General features: G+C 42.6%; 1 protein-coding gene across 1 annotated transcript in view; it reads right to left on the bottom strand.

The window, feature by feature from the left end:
* LOC135512226 (testican-2-like) overlaps window positions 1–11,501 on the bottom strand; it is a 77,168-nt gene extending 65,667 nt beyond the window's left edge. The window contains exon 1 of the mRNA XM_064934016.1: window positions 11,136–11,501. Coding sequence (XP_064790088.1) covers window positions 11,136–11,324 — 189 coding nt within the window. The 5' untranslated portion in view covers window positions 11,325–11,501. The remainder of the gene's footprint in view (window positions 1–11,135) is intronic.
* Between the last annotated feature and the right edge of the window lie 6,223 nt (window positions 11,502–17,724).

The raw sequence follows: 17,724 nt of genomic DNA, 5'->3' as shown, positions 1-17,724 counted from the left end.
TAGAGTAGAGGCTAGGGAGGGTATGGAGTTAGAGCGTAGAGTCTAGGGAGGGTAGGGAGGTAGAGAGTAGAGGCTAGGGATGGCTGGGAGGGTAGGGAGGTAGAGAGTAGAGGCTAGGGAGGGTAGGGAGGTAGAGAGTAGAGGCTAGGGAGGGTAGGGAGGTAGAGAGTAGAGGCTAGGGAGGGTAGGGAGGGTAGGGAGGTAGAGAGTAGAGGCTAGGGAGGGTAGGGAGGGCTATATGAGAACTGTCAGAGCGGCGAGGTGAGAGGTGTTCAGTACCTCTGGGAGAGTCGGATTTAGAGAATACAGAGGGAGAGTGGGAAAAGGAGAGATGAAGAGAGAAAGAGGGTGAATGAGTGACAGGGAGCATGTGAGAGAGAAGGGGGCAGAAAGAGACAGAGAGAAAGAGGGATGAGAGAGAAAGAGTGGTAGAGCAAGAGAGAGGAGAACCAGAGAAAAACAAGAAAAAAAGAAAAGAGCAGAAAGCGATTGAACATTTTAAATCCTCTAAGTGTTTCCATTTCCCCCCATGCTGTTTTATTAATGTCCCCTAGTGCTGTCAAACACACACACACACAGTACTGTCACAGTATCCAGCTATAATTGATTATAGATTGCGTGTCTTGCTGCTGCTGCTTGCAGCCTCGGCCGGGCAGGCCATCCTAAATACTGCTGAATTTAGAACCCTTTCTGGACTCAGCAAGGGAATTCAAGTGATTCACATCTAATCAGGCCTGATACCATTTCACAGGAGTGTATGACCCGTCACTGCATTAATGCTACAATAGTGACAGAGGGTAGTATAGTGAGATTAAAGTAGAACAAACAATAATACTTGGTTAATCCAGTTGTGAAATATTGAGTATTGCGAATATTTCAATACTATTGAATTATTTCACACATACAGTGTAGTTGTCTTCCACAACACACACAGTGGGAGGAAGAGGAACAGAAAGGTCTACATTTCATACAACACGACAGCCTGCACTGAAACACAGGCTGTCTCCCAAGTGGTACTCTGTACCCTATGTAGTGCAGTACTTTTGACCAGGGCCCAAGTGCCTCAAGGCAAAACAACACAACAACTTCAGTGGCATTTCAGAGACCGACTAGGACACTTATTATGAATTATTGTGTCTTTCCAGGAAATTATAGGAATTCACAAAAATTATTGTGTCTTTTTTACTAGGCAAGTCAGTTAAGAACAAATTCTTATTTACAATGACGGCCTAGGAACAGTGGGTTAGCTGCCTGTTCAGGGGCAGAATGACAGATTTGTACCTTGTCAGCTCGGGGGTTTGAACTTGCAAAGCTCTAACCACTAGGCTACCCTGCTGCCCCAATGTGCCTTGGTCAAAAGTAGTGCACTATACAGGGAATAGGTTGTCATTTGGAATGCTGTCTGGGAGTGCATAGTGGAGGATGATGAAAGGATATTTTGTTTTGTTCTCATGCAATTCCATCCCACCCATCTCTCTTGTGCTGGGCCAAGACACCCCACAGTGTAGCACTGTGCTCTCAACCTCTGATGCGGAGCCTAAACACCCCACAGAGCAGCATGATGCTCTCAACCCCTCTCTCTGTCAGTGCTGATCTAGGTGCACTCAATCTACGCCATGCCTGCTGATCTATGCACAGTCTATCTACGCAGACTTCCCAAGAGCCCACATCTTGTGGAGCTGGGCCAAGACACCCAACAGCGCTATATAGCTGCTGAGCTAGGCACACTATCTACTACGCCATGCCTGCTGATCTATGTTCACAAGACAACAAAGTGTTGGTGAGGGGATCTTTCTTGAAAAAAGCTATAAATACTAACCAAATGAGGAAAGTACATGAAATATCTCAATCTAAAAACATAAACATACTTTAAATAAACAATAATTAAATAAACAGCTGTTAAAGGGAATGCATGCACTCTCTTTGACATTCCGAACAAGGGCAATATCCAGGACTGGTACAGTAAGCTACAGTAATAATTCCCTGACATCACCCACACAGTAATCTCCTGAATCATCTTAAATTGAGTATGTGGCTGCACTGTCACCAACAAACACCCGCCCCTTCAGTCCCCCAAACAGAAATTGTTAAGACCACACTGTAAAATGGAAACAGAATCCATTGGCCTTATTCAAATACTTCAGAAATGCATCCTTCCTTGAAGTAATCACAGACCTCATTTGGTTGGATTGGTGACAAACACAATCTTCCTCAAGGAAGGATGCATTTCTGAAGTATTTGAATAAGGCCAATGGTTCTGTTTCCATTTTACAGTGTGGTCTCTAACAATTTCTGTTTGGGGGACTGAAGGGGCGGGTGTTTGTTGTGCCAACATCAGACAAGATGAGGAACAGGTGCCATGGTTGGCGTTTATCAAACAACCTTTGTTTTGTGTGTGTTTTGTTAAGTCGAAGAGTGTGTGTGGATGCATCCCAAATTGCATCCTATTCCGTACTTGGGCTCTAGTCAAAAGTAGTGCACTATATATGGAATAGGGTGCCATTTGGGAGCAACCTATATATGTCATGCAACCACCCTGACATAAAGATCATTGTCTCGGAGCCCAGGTGAATGCTAGGCTCCATGTGGCACGTTATATTGCTTTAGCCACCAAGCCAACTGCTTGCATTACTTTCTAGCTTTAACGGTTCACAAACACAAGCGAAACAACATCCACATGATTTGATGATCAAGCTGGCAAACAACAGACACACACTGAACCCAACACCATCATGACCACATCCGAGCCTGAATCACTGCATCTTCATAATGAGCTTCGCTTCGACAACCAAACTGTCTACACCCCCCCACCTACCTGCGTGCCCAGCCATCCTGAATTTTATATTTGACTGGCATCGACTGCATGGGGGACTGAGGTTTGTGTGAATGCACAGAACGTTTTCTGTTCATTAAAAATGAAGTGGAGGAGAAGAACAGGTGCAGGCAGGGACTTAGTGGCACAGCCCTGGCCCACTGCTGTGGAAGAGACCTGTGCTCTCTAGTGCTACTGCTACTTCTAACCAGCACGGAGAGAGAGAAGGGTGATGAAGAGTAGGATATAACGAGAGAAAGGGGGAAGAATTGTTGGAGGGGGAATGCAGATTGAACCGATTCGATGAGAGAGAGAGAGAGAGAGAGAGAGAGAGAGAGAGAGAGAGAGAGAGAGAGAGAGAGAGAGAGAGAGAGAGAGAGAGAGAGAGAGAGACCTACGGATAGGTCAGCTCTGCTTGTTTTTATTCCAACAGTGTGCTACTCTGTGAGTGCATTTGTGTATTTCGGCACCACTACACACTCTCCTAAACTAAAAATAAGGAGTGTGTGATCCTCTCCCACAGGTGCGTCTCATTAGCAGTCTGATGAACATTCTAAACTGATCTATTCTGTGTCATCATCAACGATTGAAAACACCATAGGGCTCTGACCAAAAGTAGTGCTCTATGTAGGAAATAGGGTGCCATTTGGGACAAGCCCACTGTCTCCAATGCTGATCAGACTGATTCGAAGTATGACTTCACAATGTGATGTTAATAGGGGGAAGTTAGTTGAGCATAAAATTGTATTCACTGTTGATTTGGCTTCTGCAATCAGAGAGACTAAATCTGATAAATTATGCATAACGTGCAGAATGACTGCAATTTCAATAATGCAGTGTCATCTCATTTATTTTTATAACAAGAATGGATAAGATGGTGGCTTGACTGGTAAGCTGCTACACAATGATGGAGGCTGAATCCCAAATCCTATTTTCTATATAGTGCTATGCATCCTGGTCAAAAGTAGTGCACTACATAGGGAATAGGGTGCAATTTAAGACATAGCCGGACTCATCGGATGAGTCTATCTAAATTTGATCCAGGTTGATAGAGTAATAACAGCAATCATAGCTCATCACCCCTATAATGGAGTCTCATTGAACATTTTATTAACATATTAACATTTTGACCAGTTTGTGTGACTGTGAAACCTGGGTGGAAAAGGAGAGTTTGAGACATTTAATGGAGTTTGAGACAGAGGAAACATAAGCATTTCGCTGTACCTGCGATTACATCTGCAAAACATGTGTATGCGACCAATTCAATTTCCTTTGCTGGATCAACAGCCTCTTTCGGCGTCCTTTGCTTTGTGTTAAGAGTTCATATTGAACATGGACTACTAATTGAGTGCAAATTGACTGTTTCATCATCACAATGGCCATTTGAAGAGGAGGCCAAGGGATAAAGCATGTTGGCTCAACAGTGAATCACGCTAGGGTACAGAAGACACTGACTATACCAGGAATATAGAAAGAACAAGAATCAAGTCTATTTAGAGTTAGGGGATGAGATTTTATCAAAAGCGAAACATCCGTCGGCCACAAAAAATCCAATGCAAGCTCTGCATACCGTAGGTCTTTATTTTGAAATAGAATACATATTTAATATTTATGTATGTTTTGGTGGTTGTGTGTGTATATACTGTGTGTGCGAAGCATATTTGTGTGCATGTTCTTATGATCTGCTTATAATTATTGTTTTCCATTGTTGCATTAATATTAAACTTCCTGTCCCTTAAAGGAGCGTCAGCAATAATTTGAGTAAATGTGGCTTATTTAACAGTGTCATGGGTGATCCTTCATAGAATAAACAAGTCATTTCCTGAAAAACTGCCGTTTAACTAATTTTCCAATTGTTTGCATTTTCCATTTATTTCTGTTCAAAGATGTGTCACCACTCCATAGTTGGAGGACTGTCACATGTGTGGTAGTGCAAAACCAAGAGTCAGACAAGGCAATTCCGTTCTCAAATGGGGATTTATTTAACTCAAAAGGCTTGACAGGTAGCTAGGGGAACCTTCAGGTCACAAAATATGTTTTTACTCCAAGAAACATGGGTAACCTTCAAAATCAACTACTGGCCCTTTTAAAGGTATACTCAGCGATATGACCTAGATGCAGAAAGTAAACAGCATAATGCATGTGTCAAACTCTTTCCACAAAGGGTCGAGTATCTGCACATTAGTTGCTACTCCCTTGTACTTGATTTGATGAAATAAGGTCACTAATTAGTGAGGAACTCCCCTCACCTGGTTGTCTGTCTTAATTGAAAGGAAAACCCCAAAACCCGCAGACACTAGGCCTGCCATGTAATGAGTTTGACACCCCTGTCATAGTGGGTCAATTTCAGCAACAACTAAGTGTTGAAGCGCAAGGTTCAACTTCTCTGCTGTTTTGGTGCTCTGGCTAACACACTGTGAACAGCTTGAAGCAAACTCGTGCACAAGCGCAGATAGTGTGTTTATGTCTGAGAGCAAAGTCTTGCATCTCGCTCATCTCAACATCTGCGGTGCTGCTCATGGCAACGTCATTTCACTAAGTCAACCTTTAAGGCAATAACTTCAACTTAAATAACTGGGGAAGATAATATCTTATCCCGTGGCAGAGATAGTTTCAAACATTAGGCATATGGGATGCTGGCTAGTGATGTTACGTTTGATACCGGAGCTCCAAGGCAGGCATCGAAATCACTAAAGCTTCGATCACACCAACAGTGGCATTGCATTTTGGTACACCAGAATTACATTCATTTCCAATGAAACGCTGCATTTGCCTTGTAGCATTGCGATGCAGAGGCAGTTGCAGTGCGCTCGGTGCATACGTTGTATTTATCCAACGTATGCATAAACTGCTTGACAGAAATGGTAGCAGAAGGTGAATTTTGAACTTTTGTTGCACACATATCCAGATGATGCTGCATACTATTTTGCACAAGGTCGCTGTCGGTGTGATCGAAGCGTAAGCAGCTAACTTTGAAGCAGTGTGCCGATGCTTGTATCACTTTATCAGAAGGTTGTCATCAATGATGTCCAAAGCTTTGTTTAATCACATGCTTTTTTCAACCGTGTTTTGCAAAATGTGATATTACATTGATTTTGCAGTGGTTCTGGTGCATCTTTGATAGGCCTGGTTCCCGCAAACATCGCTCAAACCAAGCCATTTTTATCTATGGTGTCCACAGATCGATTTATAAGCAAAAATGTCCGTCGGAATCGGTACCAGAACCACGCAGGTACCCTAAACAGGGGACTTTACATCAAGAGATTTTAAAGTGGAAAATCTGAGTCAAAACGTAATTCCATTAATGTCGAATTGCCCTTTACAATGACACATTATTGAATTATTGTGGACATGGAGGGGGCCAACCATCACCTCAATACAGAAATAAGGACTATTTCCACACATTTTCTTGCAATAATTAACTCAGAGAAAAAAAAGCTGGTATTGTGTTGTATGCTCCAATTTAGTCATAATCCCTCAACCTAGATATGGGATCAATTAAAACAACAGAAATATAATTATTGAAAATAATATGAGTTTACAAAACATTAAGAACACATTCATAATATTGAGTTGATCACACTGTAGCTTTCACCTGGATTCACCTGGTCAATCTATGTTATGGAAAGAGCAGGGTTTCATAATGTTTTCTACACTCATTGTATAATCCAACAGGCCTCTCGTCCAAGTCAGGTTGTGATCGTTAGTAATCATATTGAGGCAGGATAGAGGCAGGATTTCACACACACACACACACACACACACACACACACACACACACACACACACACACACACACACACACACACACACACACAATATTCGTAGACAAAGCAATACCTAGATGCCATTTAGGCTAAAAGCCGGATTCAGTTTGAAGCTAACTGCATTACCTTGGTAATCAATGATCAGAACTTGTATTATAATTGCATTATTGCATTGTGCCTATTCTGTATGTAACATGTCATTTGCAAACACTTGGCTGAGTCAATAGCAGGATGACAGCAGGCCAGAATGCATATTGTGAGAAAGTGGACATGGCAAACCGTATAAGGGGTGAATGTGGGTGCAGTGCTTTAAAGGAGAACAAATTGCGATCAAAACAATTGTTAGCTGACTATCAGTACCTGACATAACAAGAGAAAAACTGCTGCTGCACAACCACATTACAAAATTGCACCTGGTGTATTCTACACTGAACAAAAACATAAACTCAACTTCTAAAGTGTTGGTCCCATGTTTCATGAGCTGAAATAAAAGATCCCAGACATTTTCCATATGCACAAGAAGCTTATTTCTCTCAAATGTTGTGCACAAATGTGTATACATCCTTCTTAGTGAGCATTTCTCCATTACACAGGTGAATCTTGTGCTGGGGACAATAAAAGGCCACTCTAAAATGTGAAGTTTTGTCAGACAACAGAACCTGTCTCAGGGAAGCTCATCTGTGTGCTTGTCGTCCTCACCAGGGTCTTTACCTGACTGCAGTTCGGTGTCGTAACTGACTTCAATGGGCAAATTCTCATCTTCAATGGCCACTGGCACACGGATTAATCCCGACTTCAACTGTACCGGGCAGATGGCAGACAGCATGTATGGCGTTGTGTGGGCGAGCGGTTTGCTGATGTCAACGTTGTGAACAGTGTCCCATGGTGGCGGTGGGTTTATGGTATGGGCAGGCATAAGCTATGGACAATGAACACAATTGCATTTTATCGATGGCAATTTGAATGCAGAGACACCGAGATCCTGAGGCCCATTGTCGTGCCATTTGTCCGCTGCCATCACCTCAAGTTTCAGCATGATAATGCACGGCCCCATGTTGCAAGGATCTGTACACAATTCCTGGAAGTTGAAAATGTCACAGATCTTCCATGGCCTGCATACTCACCAGACATGTCACCCATTGAGCATGTTTGGGATGCTCTGGAACGACGTGTACGACACCGTGTTCCAGTTCTCGATAATATCCAGCACCTTCACACAGCCATTGAAGAGGAGTGGGACATCATTCCACAGGCCACAATCAACAGCTTGATCAACTCTATGCGAAGGAGATGTGTCACGCTGAATGAGGCTAATGGTGGTCACACCAGAGACTGCCTGTTTTTCTGACCCATGTCCCTACCTTTTTTTAAGGTATATGTGACCAACAGATGCATATCTGTATTCCCAGTCATGAGAAATCCATATATTAGGGCCTAATACATTTATTTCAATTGACTGATTTCCTTACATGAACTGTGTTTTGAAGGACTCTGTTGCTATATATGACAAAACTGAAATGCTGAATTGTTTCAATGAGCACTTTGTATCATCTGGTAGGCTGTTTTATTCAGTGTCCTCTGTCTCTGTACAACCCTGTGTGGATGAACCAGTGAGAGCTGGTCAAACTTTTAGCTTTTTGCCATTCTCAGTGCAGGTGGTACATAAAGCCCTGAAATCCTTAGATCAGAGAAAGCCTGCAGTTCCTGAACTTTTGGATCCCTGCTTTTTAAATCTGGCAGCTGATTTCATAGCTGAACCACTTACATCTCTGTTCAATCTAACCCTGGAATGTAATGAAATTCCAAATACCTGGAAATCAGCATTTCTCCAACCACTTTTAAAAGGGGGAGATCCAACTCTTTTAAATAATTATAGGCCAATCACAAAGCTGTCACCCCTGGTGAAAATATTTGAAACCCTTGTAAGTGAACAGCTAAAATAGTTTTTATTTACTAACTATATTTTAGCAATGTACCAATCGGGCTTCAGGAAGAAGCATAGTACAATTACAGCAGCCATTAAGGTTTTAAATGATATCACTGAAGTCATTGACAAAAAACAGCACTGTGTCTCACTTTGTATTGATCTCTTTAAGGCTTTTGATACAGTTGATCATGCTATACCAAGGCAGAGATTGTCGAGTGTAGGTCTTTCGGAGCAATCAGTTGCATGCTTTGCTAACTATCTGCCTGATCGAACTCAGTGCACTCAATTTGATGGGCTTATGTCTGTTAAATTGTCTGTCTTGAATGGTGTGCCCCAAGGCTCTGTACTTGGTCCTCTCTCTTATTCACTATTTATATAAATGATTTAGACAAAAATGTCAAAAATGCACAACTTCATTTTTATGCTGATGATACTGTTATTTACTGTTATTATTTACTGCTTATCCTCAATACTGACAAAGCTAAACTAATGGTGTTTTCTAATGCAAGAAATAGACCTCTGAACCTTTCACCTATTACTTACTACCTGTCAAGGCAAGGAGATTGAGGTTGTAACCTCATATAAATATCTTGGAATTTTAATTGATGACGGCCTCTCTTTTAAATTGCATATTCAACAACTTACAAAAAAATTGACGCTGAAATTGGGATTTTATTTTAGGAATAAGGCCCGTTTTTCGTTTGAAACCAGAACGAGGCTAGTATCAGCTACATTTATGCCTTTACTAGACTATGGGGATATTTTATATATGAATGCTTCTGCTCAGTGTTTGAGATCAATTGACACTCTTTACCATGGCACTTTGAGATTTATTTTAAACTGCAAAACCCTTACGCACCACTGCACTTTGTATACCAGGGTTGGCTGGCCTTCTCTAGTCACTCGTAGGCTCAGTCACTGGTATACCTTTTGTTCAGAAATGTGGTGGGTACTCTCTTCGTTCACTGGACTTTATCCTGCTAACTGTTCCAAATGTCTGAACTGAATTTGGTAAAAGGGCTTTTAATGTACTCTGTGCCATCGTCTTGGAACACCTTACAAAATATTTTTAAACTGGAAGAACTTGTCCCGGTTGGTGTTTTTAAATCACTGATGAAGGATTTTGAGGCTGATTTCCCTGACCTGTCAATGTTTTTAATTTGCTGTTTTATACTCTTGTGAATTCAATGGTTTTTACTAGATTACTTGTAGTTTTTCATGTTGTCTGTCTGTAATTTTTTTGTAATGACTTGGTGCTGCCTATCTTGGCCAGGGCGCTCTTGAAAAAGAGATTTTAATCTCAATGAGCCAATCCTGGTTAAATAAAGGTTAAATAAATAAAAACTCAGAAACATCGCTGAAATTGTTGCAACTTGCGTTTATATTTTAGTTCAGAATACTATTCTGACTTATGTTCAGACTCTGACTGAGTTCCACAAAAAATAGACATTATTATTATTTTATTCACTGGCTCTCATTGGCCATTCCTGTGCTGTCGTTGGGCATTCCTGACCAATCACCGTTCTCAAAACTTGTCGTTGCACATATCACACAACAAGAGAATTGCAGATTCTGTGCCGAATTCTGTGTGGAAGTTTAGAAGACCTGTTGTCTTCCAAGTCGGGAATTGAAGAAGTATGCTAATTAAAGGTTGGGGGTGAACGTTATTTATAATAAAAGGTTACCTGGAGAAAATCTGACCTCTCAAAAATGAAAATGGATGGCGCTCCCTTCAGGGAAATAGTTTTCCTAAACCCTCCCTAAACGCTTGAAAAAACAAAACAAGTGATGCTCCCCTGTAACCAAAATAATAATGTAAACAAAGTGGATAGCAGAGAACGTCTACCATTTATTGGACAGACTAGAGCCTTAGATATGCAGTTTAAGAAACTGTTCTTCGTCCGTTCACCATTACATGTGAACGCAGGAATTTGTATATCGTACAGGGCTACGGGCCAGAAGGTTACGGGTTCACAGACCACCATGGACAAGAGAAGGCGTGGATAGATCTCATTTATAGTAAAATCATAGCATCTATCATCGTATTTGCCTATCAGAGAAAACAATTGCCTTTTTTAAAAATGTCATGCAATTCTACATAATTTTACTAGCAGAATATTTTTTTAGACCACACAAATTACTGAAATTACAGTCTAAGAATGGACAGAGATATATGCCTGTGTTATTCTTATAATTTATCCAATGCCAAATCAGTGTGTATTGTGTGCAACGAAACTGTCCCCTGTTCGCAAATAAGCACGTAGGAGATACCCATCAACTAGTCATTGCGCTAATGCTATATAGCATTCGCTCGCGAAACTACCTCTAACTTCCTTCACACTAGACACAGATACATAAAAAATGGTATCCACGAGTTCATCTGACTCTGAGGAAGTAGCTAAAAAGCCTCATTGCCAAAATCCCGATGAATCCCTTTAACATTACATATAATAAAGCATATCAGCCAGCTGGAGCAGTAATAATGGTCTGACTATGCGATATTTTAATAGCTACATGGTTATTATAAAGAAGTGCCTCGGGCGGAATCCTACCGCTCGCATCCGTTGCCCTATCAACACAGCTTACCGCATTACCGCGGATCTCTCAATCAACCAAAACAGCGACTCACGTCTCTGAAGCGATTCCAGTGCTTGATCTTGCGGCTGTACTGTGAAATGGTGGACAGCCAATGCTCGTCTTCCATGAAATTCCCTGCTTTTTCTGCCTCTTTCCCGTTCTTAATTTCCGCCTGCAAGGTGAATCCCACCAGCATCATCACCGGGACGAGAAGGACCCCCAATTCGGTCATTATCACCATGGTAAGCGCTTAGAAAGGGCGCGCGGCACTCGGTATAGCTTCTCTCTGGAGAAAAAGGCGAGGATGCGACCAGAGTGAAATGTGACCTGTTTGCGGAGATGCGCCTTCGTACTACTGCTGCCGCGAAAAGGAGAGGGGAGAGAGAAAGAAGTAGAGGGAGAGAGAGAGAAAGAGAGAGAGAGAGGGGGGGGGGCGCTTTCATGTGTTACGAAATGTATAGCACCTGGCGAGGTTACGCATTAAAGGTACAATAGTGTCTACTGATATGACATTCCCTCTCATTGCTCGCATTGAATATGACGTATATAAGGACATTACACATGCATCAAATGGTAAATGGTGGATGGTGTAATCATATCTTACCTCATTTAACTAACTAATTGTAGCCTATGATCTGAATATACCACTTGTCTTAAAGAAAGCAATACATCATTCAGTTAAAACGTCCTCTTGTGACCACTCTTTTTACATTTTAGTTATTTAGCAGATGCTCTTATCCAGAACGATTTACAGTCAGTGCATTCATCTGAAGATAACCACATCACAGTCGTAGTAAGTACATTTTTCCTCAATAAAGAAGTTATCGGCAAAGTCAATGCCACTGCCATGTGCTTTAGCTCAGTGGGATAACACAGTCACTCTCGAGGTACACGGACAACCCAATACCCGTTTGGTCATGTTCAGATGTAACAGAGATCATGAGTCTGTGCAAATAATTCACAGCTGGGAATCGCCTATCACTTTATATCAGTCTCCTATCTATTACTATCGTGCCTATTTAATTTCCTCTCACTTTCCTACCTGCATATGGCTGAGCTAGGTTGGACAAGCCAGCCCCAAGGGAGTTCTGTTGTAGACGCGCTGTAATTATAATACAGGATTAACCGATGCCGTCTTTACTATTCCTTCACTGAATATACCATTTTATTGCTCCTCTCTCTAAAGCCAGTATTCGAAGGGGATAATCTAATCTCTCCACAGAAAGCAATCAGTTTTCCAGCAAAAGAGCGAGGGGGGGAGAAAATCGTTTAGATTGAAAACGCACACACGAGTACACAGACCTAAATTGAATTCAGATGGGAATTGTGACTGCCTAGTAGGCCTACATATCGCAGGTTTTTCTTTATTGTTAAGACTTTGCATGTCTCACATTCATCACAAACTGCAAGTGGAGGGGAAGTACTTAAGTACTTAAGGTGCCTTCAGAAAGTATTCACACCCCTTTACTTTTTTCACATTTTATTGTGTTACAAAGTGGGATTAAAATGGATTTAATTGTAATTTGTGTTGTCAATGATCTACACAAAATACTCTAACGTTAAAGAGGAAGACAAATTCTAACATTTGTAAAAAATAATCATAATTAAAATTATAATACTAATAAAAAATAAATAAAAAATAATACAACGCTAATATATCTTGATTAGATAGTGTTCAACCCCCTGAGTCAATACATGTTAAACTCAGCTGTCAGACTTTCTGGGTAGTCTCTAAAAAACACCTGGATTGTACAATATCTGCACATTTTTCAAGCTCTGGCAAATTGGTTGCACTTCGCAAATTGGTAGCACTTCGCTGATCTTCTATGATTACACCATGAGTCAATAATCATGAAGCCCTTCTTCTTCCCAGAGAGATTTTTATTTGTGTCGGCACGATGCATGAAGAAACCAGGTGGCTGAAACCAGCAAAATATCCCGAGAGAGCCATGTTTCCATTAAACAAAGAATGTTACAATCTCTGATGTCTCTCTGGAAGGCAACCCTTGCCCTTATTTTGTCTACCTTATTGTCTAGAGACTGGACATTGGCAAGTAATATACTCGGAAGCGGTGGGCATTCGAAGTCTGACCAGGAGGCCGCTCCGTCTACCTCTTCTGCGGTGACGTTGTTTTGATCGGCCTCTGGGATTAGATCCAAAGTCCTGGGTGGTGGTCCGAACAAAGGATCGTAATGTTGGTAAGTTGACATCGCTCTTATAGCCAATAGTTATTCATGGCTGTATGTAGTAACTATTAAGATCTTCTAGGCTAACAATGTAAGAAATAATAGATTAAAAAACGAAATACTGCATAGTTTCCTAAGGACTTGAATCGAGGCGACCATCTCTGTCGGCACCATCTTGCTCTATTATACATGAATACTTCCTGAAGTCACTGTTTGTATAGAGCAGTGGCGTGTATTAATGAATGCCAAGAGAAGCTTCCTAGGCTTCCCCCAGAAAATTCACCAAGAAAAAGAAAATCTATCTATAATCTTACATCATTTTCTCATATGAGAAATCATCCAAGCATGCGAAACAGCACTCCTCTGTCTCTCTACATGTAGGCCATCCATCTGATGCTGTCTGGTCCAAACGAGTATGACATTGTTGCCGCACATAGCATTGAAGGCAAGGACCTCCCTCGACAAAAAAAAAGTGTAAAAAAATTGCCAAACAGCGTTGAGCTAATCTGAGCGAGCTCAACTGTGAATGATCCTGGCGCACCAAAAAAAAGTGTCAAGTGAAGCCTGCTTGGATTTGGCGTCACTCCTATCAAATCCCATTGAGAGCATACGTCATTGACAGAAAAACTTCAATTGTTGCATCTTTTTGTGTTGTTATCCTCCGGTGGCTAGCTAGCCAGTTAGCTAAAATTGTCCCTTTCCTAAATTAGCCATGTATGGAGATGGGATTTGGACTTGTGGTTTTACTTAATTCTCCGTACTGGCCAATGATTAATTCTTGCCAACCATTAATTCATACACTGTTGAGCCCCTGGTTTGAGAGGATGGAAGTTCAATATGTAGCTAGATGTAGAAAGCTAATGTTATCTAGCTAATGTTCCCCATGAATGGAAGTTAGGCTAGCGAGCAAGCATTTTAGCCAGGTAGGCTAGGACAACAACAAGTAAAAGCTTGTACTGTATGACAGAGTGATAGACCGTTTCGGAAACATGAAAGAGAGAAAGGATGGCATTGACGTTTCTTTACAAGTAGGGTGAGTTAACATGTTTCTCTACTTGCACGCACACACGCACACACGCACAAAGAAATCCGAACCATGGACCGCCACATCATATTTAGCTTACGTTTATTGGACAAAATAGTTTTTGGGATCTTTTAGTTGTCACTGTATTAGACGAATTAGGTGAATTGATGATGTTGAAATGTTGAAGTTGAATAGTGGAATAGTGATGGCAGATCCTGTTTTCTTTGCGACTTGCGGTAACTCTTGGTGGTTCTAAATCAATAGTTGTTTAGTGGTCCAAAAATGTCATAAACATTAACTTGCTTGACCATGCTGTAGGTCATGTAACTGTCTGTTACTGTACATGCAATAAGCTTTGTGGACTCCACTGGACTGAGGTTGCTATCCGGTTTTGTGATAATAAAAAAAGGTGTGGTAGAAGTTATTCTACCACTATGTCTTCTTATTGGGGGGGCTTGGCTTCCACAGTGATTTTACCCACACACTGCTACTGGTATAGAGTGATCAACACCATACATCAATCAAACAAGTAACTGAATCTTAGCAACAGTACCTCAAATATACAGAATGATAAGGATACATCTACTGGTAATAAGGTTGCCTACTTAAGGATACTAGACCAACAAGTCTGTCAGGGTTTTCCTATGGTGAAGTAGAGGAGGACCAAAACGCAGCGTGGTTATATTGATTCATGTTTAATAAAAACAGATAAACATGAACACTACAAAACAATAAACGTGGAAAACCAAAAACAGCCCTATCTGGTGTAAAACACAGAGACAGAAACAATCACCCACAAACATACAGTGAAACCAAAGCTACCTAAGTATGATTCTCAATCAGTGACAACTAATGACACCTGCCTCTGATTGAGAACCATACTAGGCCGAAACATAGAAATACCCCAAAACATAGAAAAACAAACATAGACTGCCCACCCAACTCACGCCCTGACCATACTAAATAAATACAAAACAAAGGAAATAAAGGTCAGAACGTGACAGTACCCCCCCCCAAAGGTGCGGACTCCGGCCGCAAAACCTTGACCTATAGGGGAGGGTCTGGGTGGGCGTCTGTCCGCGGTGGCGGCTCTGGCGCGGGACGCAGACCCCACTTCACCATTGTCTTAGTCCACCTTATAGTCCGCCGCCGTGGCTTCCTAACCATGGCAACTCTTCTCAATGGACAGAGGGGCAGGGGCTCGGGACAGAGGGGCAGGGGCTCTGGAGCCTCTGGGCTGCGGGGCTCTGGCGCCTCTGGGCTGAGGGGCTCCGGCAGCAGCGCCGGGTAGGCGGGAGACTCCGGCAGCTTCGCCGGGCAGGCGGGAGGCTCCGGCAGCAGAGCCGGGCAGGCGGGAGGCTCCAGCAGCAGCGCCGGGCAGGCGGGAGGCTCCGGCAGCAGCGCCGGGCAGGCGGGAGGCTCCGGCAGAAGCGCCGGGCAGGCGGGAGACTCCGGCAGCAGCGCCGGGCAGGCGGGAGACTCCGGCAGCAGCGCCGGGCAGGCGGGAGACTCCGGCAGCAGCGCCGGGCAGGCGGGAGACTCCGGCAACAGTCTGTCAGGGTTTTCCTATGGTGAAGTAGAGGAGGACCAAAACGCAGCGTGGTTATATTGATTCATGTTTAATAAAAACAGATAAACATGAACACTACAAAACAATAAACGTGCAAAAACCGCACACCACGTGTAACCACGCCAGCCTAGGACCTCCACAACCGGCTGTTCAGCCTCTCTTTCGTGTCGTCTGAGATTCCCAAAGATTGAAAAGCAGCTGCGGTCATCCCCCTCTTCAAAGGGGGACACACTCTTGACCCAAACTGCTACAGTCCTATATCTATCCTACCATGCCTCTCTAAGGTCTTCGAAAGCCAAGTCAACAAACAGATTACCGACCATTTCGAATCTCACCACACCTTCTCTGCTATGCAATCTGGTTTCAGAGCTGGTCATCGGTGCACCTCAGGCACGCTCAAGGTCCTAAACGATATCTTAACCACCATCGATAAGAAACATTACTGTGCAGCCGTGTTCATTGATCTGGCCAAGGCTTTCGACTCTGTCAATCACCACATCCTCATTGGTAGACTCGACAGCCTTGGTTTCTCAAATGATTGCCTTGCCTGGTTCACCAACTACTTCTCTGATAGAGTTCAGTGTGTCAAATCAGAGGGTCTGCTGTCCGGACCTCTGGCAGTCTCTATGGGGGTGCCACAGGGTTCAATTCTTGGACCAACTCTCTTCTCTGTATACATCAATGAGGTCGCTCTTGCTGCTGGTGAGTCTCTGATCCACCTCTACGTAGACACCATTCTGTATACTTCTGGCCCTTCTTTGGACACTGTGTTAACAACCCTCCAGGCAAGCTTCAATGCCATACAACTTGCCTTCCGTGGCCTCCAATTGCTCTTAAATACAAGTAAAACTAAATGCATGCTCTTCAACCGATCGCTACCCGCACCTGCCCGCCTGTCCAACATCACTACTCTGGACGGCTCTGACTTAGAATACGTGGACAACTACAAATACTTAGGTGTCTGGTTAGACTGTAAACTCTCCTTCCAGACCCATATCAAACATCTCCAATCCAAAGTTAAATCTAGAATTGGCTTCCTATTTCGCAACAAAGCATCCTTCACTCATTCTGCCAAACATACCCTTGTAAAACTGACCATTCTACCAATCCTCGACTTTGGCGATGTCATTTACAAAATAGCCTCCAATACCCTACTCAACAAATTGGATGCAGTCTATCACAGTGCAATCCGTTTTGTCACCAAAGCCCCATATACTACCCACCATTGCGACCTGTACGCTCTCGTTGGCTGGCCCTCGCTTCATACTTGTTGCCAAACCCACTGGCTCCATGTCATCTACAAGACCCTGCGAGGTAAAGTCCCCCCTTATCTCAGCTCGCTGGTCACCATAGCATCTCCCACCTGTAGCACACGCTCCAGTAGGTATATCTCTCTAGTCACCCCCAAAACCAATTCTTTCTTTGGCCGCCTCTCCTTCCAGTTCTCTGCTGCCAATGACTGGAACGAACTACAAAAATCTCTGAAACTGGAAACACTTATCTCCCTCACTAGCTTTAAGCACCAACTGTCAGAGCAGCTCACAGATTACTGCACCTGTACATAGCCCACCTATATTTTAGCCCAAATAACTACCTCTTTCCCTACTGTATTTAATTTATTTATTTATTTTGCTCCTTTGCACCTCATTATTTTTATTTCTACTTTGCACATTCTTCCATTGCAAATCTACCATTCCAGTGTTTTACTTGCTATATTGTATTTACTTTGCTCCCCCAAAGGTAAGGATGTGATCTCTAACTCTATAGCTTCTACCATAGCTGCAGTAAGTAGTGTTGCTGTGATTTTTGTTTTTTGCAAGACAGGGAATGCAAAAATAAAATAATTGCCTGCATTGAAGA

This window comes from Oncorhynchus masou, chromosome 24 (genome assembly GCF_036934945.1).
Source record: "Oncorhynchus masou masou isolate Uvic2021 chromosome 24, UVic_Omas_1.1, whole genome shotgun sequence".
NCBI classification, from domain to species: Eukaryota; Metazoa; Chordata; class Actinopteri; order Salmoniformes; family Salmonidae; genus Oncorhynchus; species Oncorhynchus masou.
The sequence above is the reverse complement of the archived record's forward strand: the minus strand, read 5'-3'. Positions and strand labels throughout refer to the sequence as shown.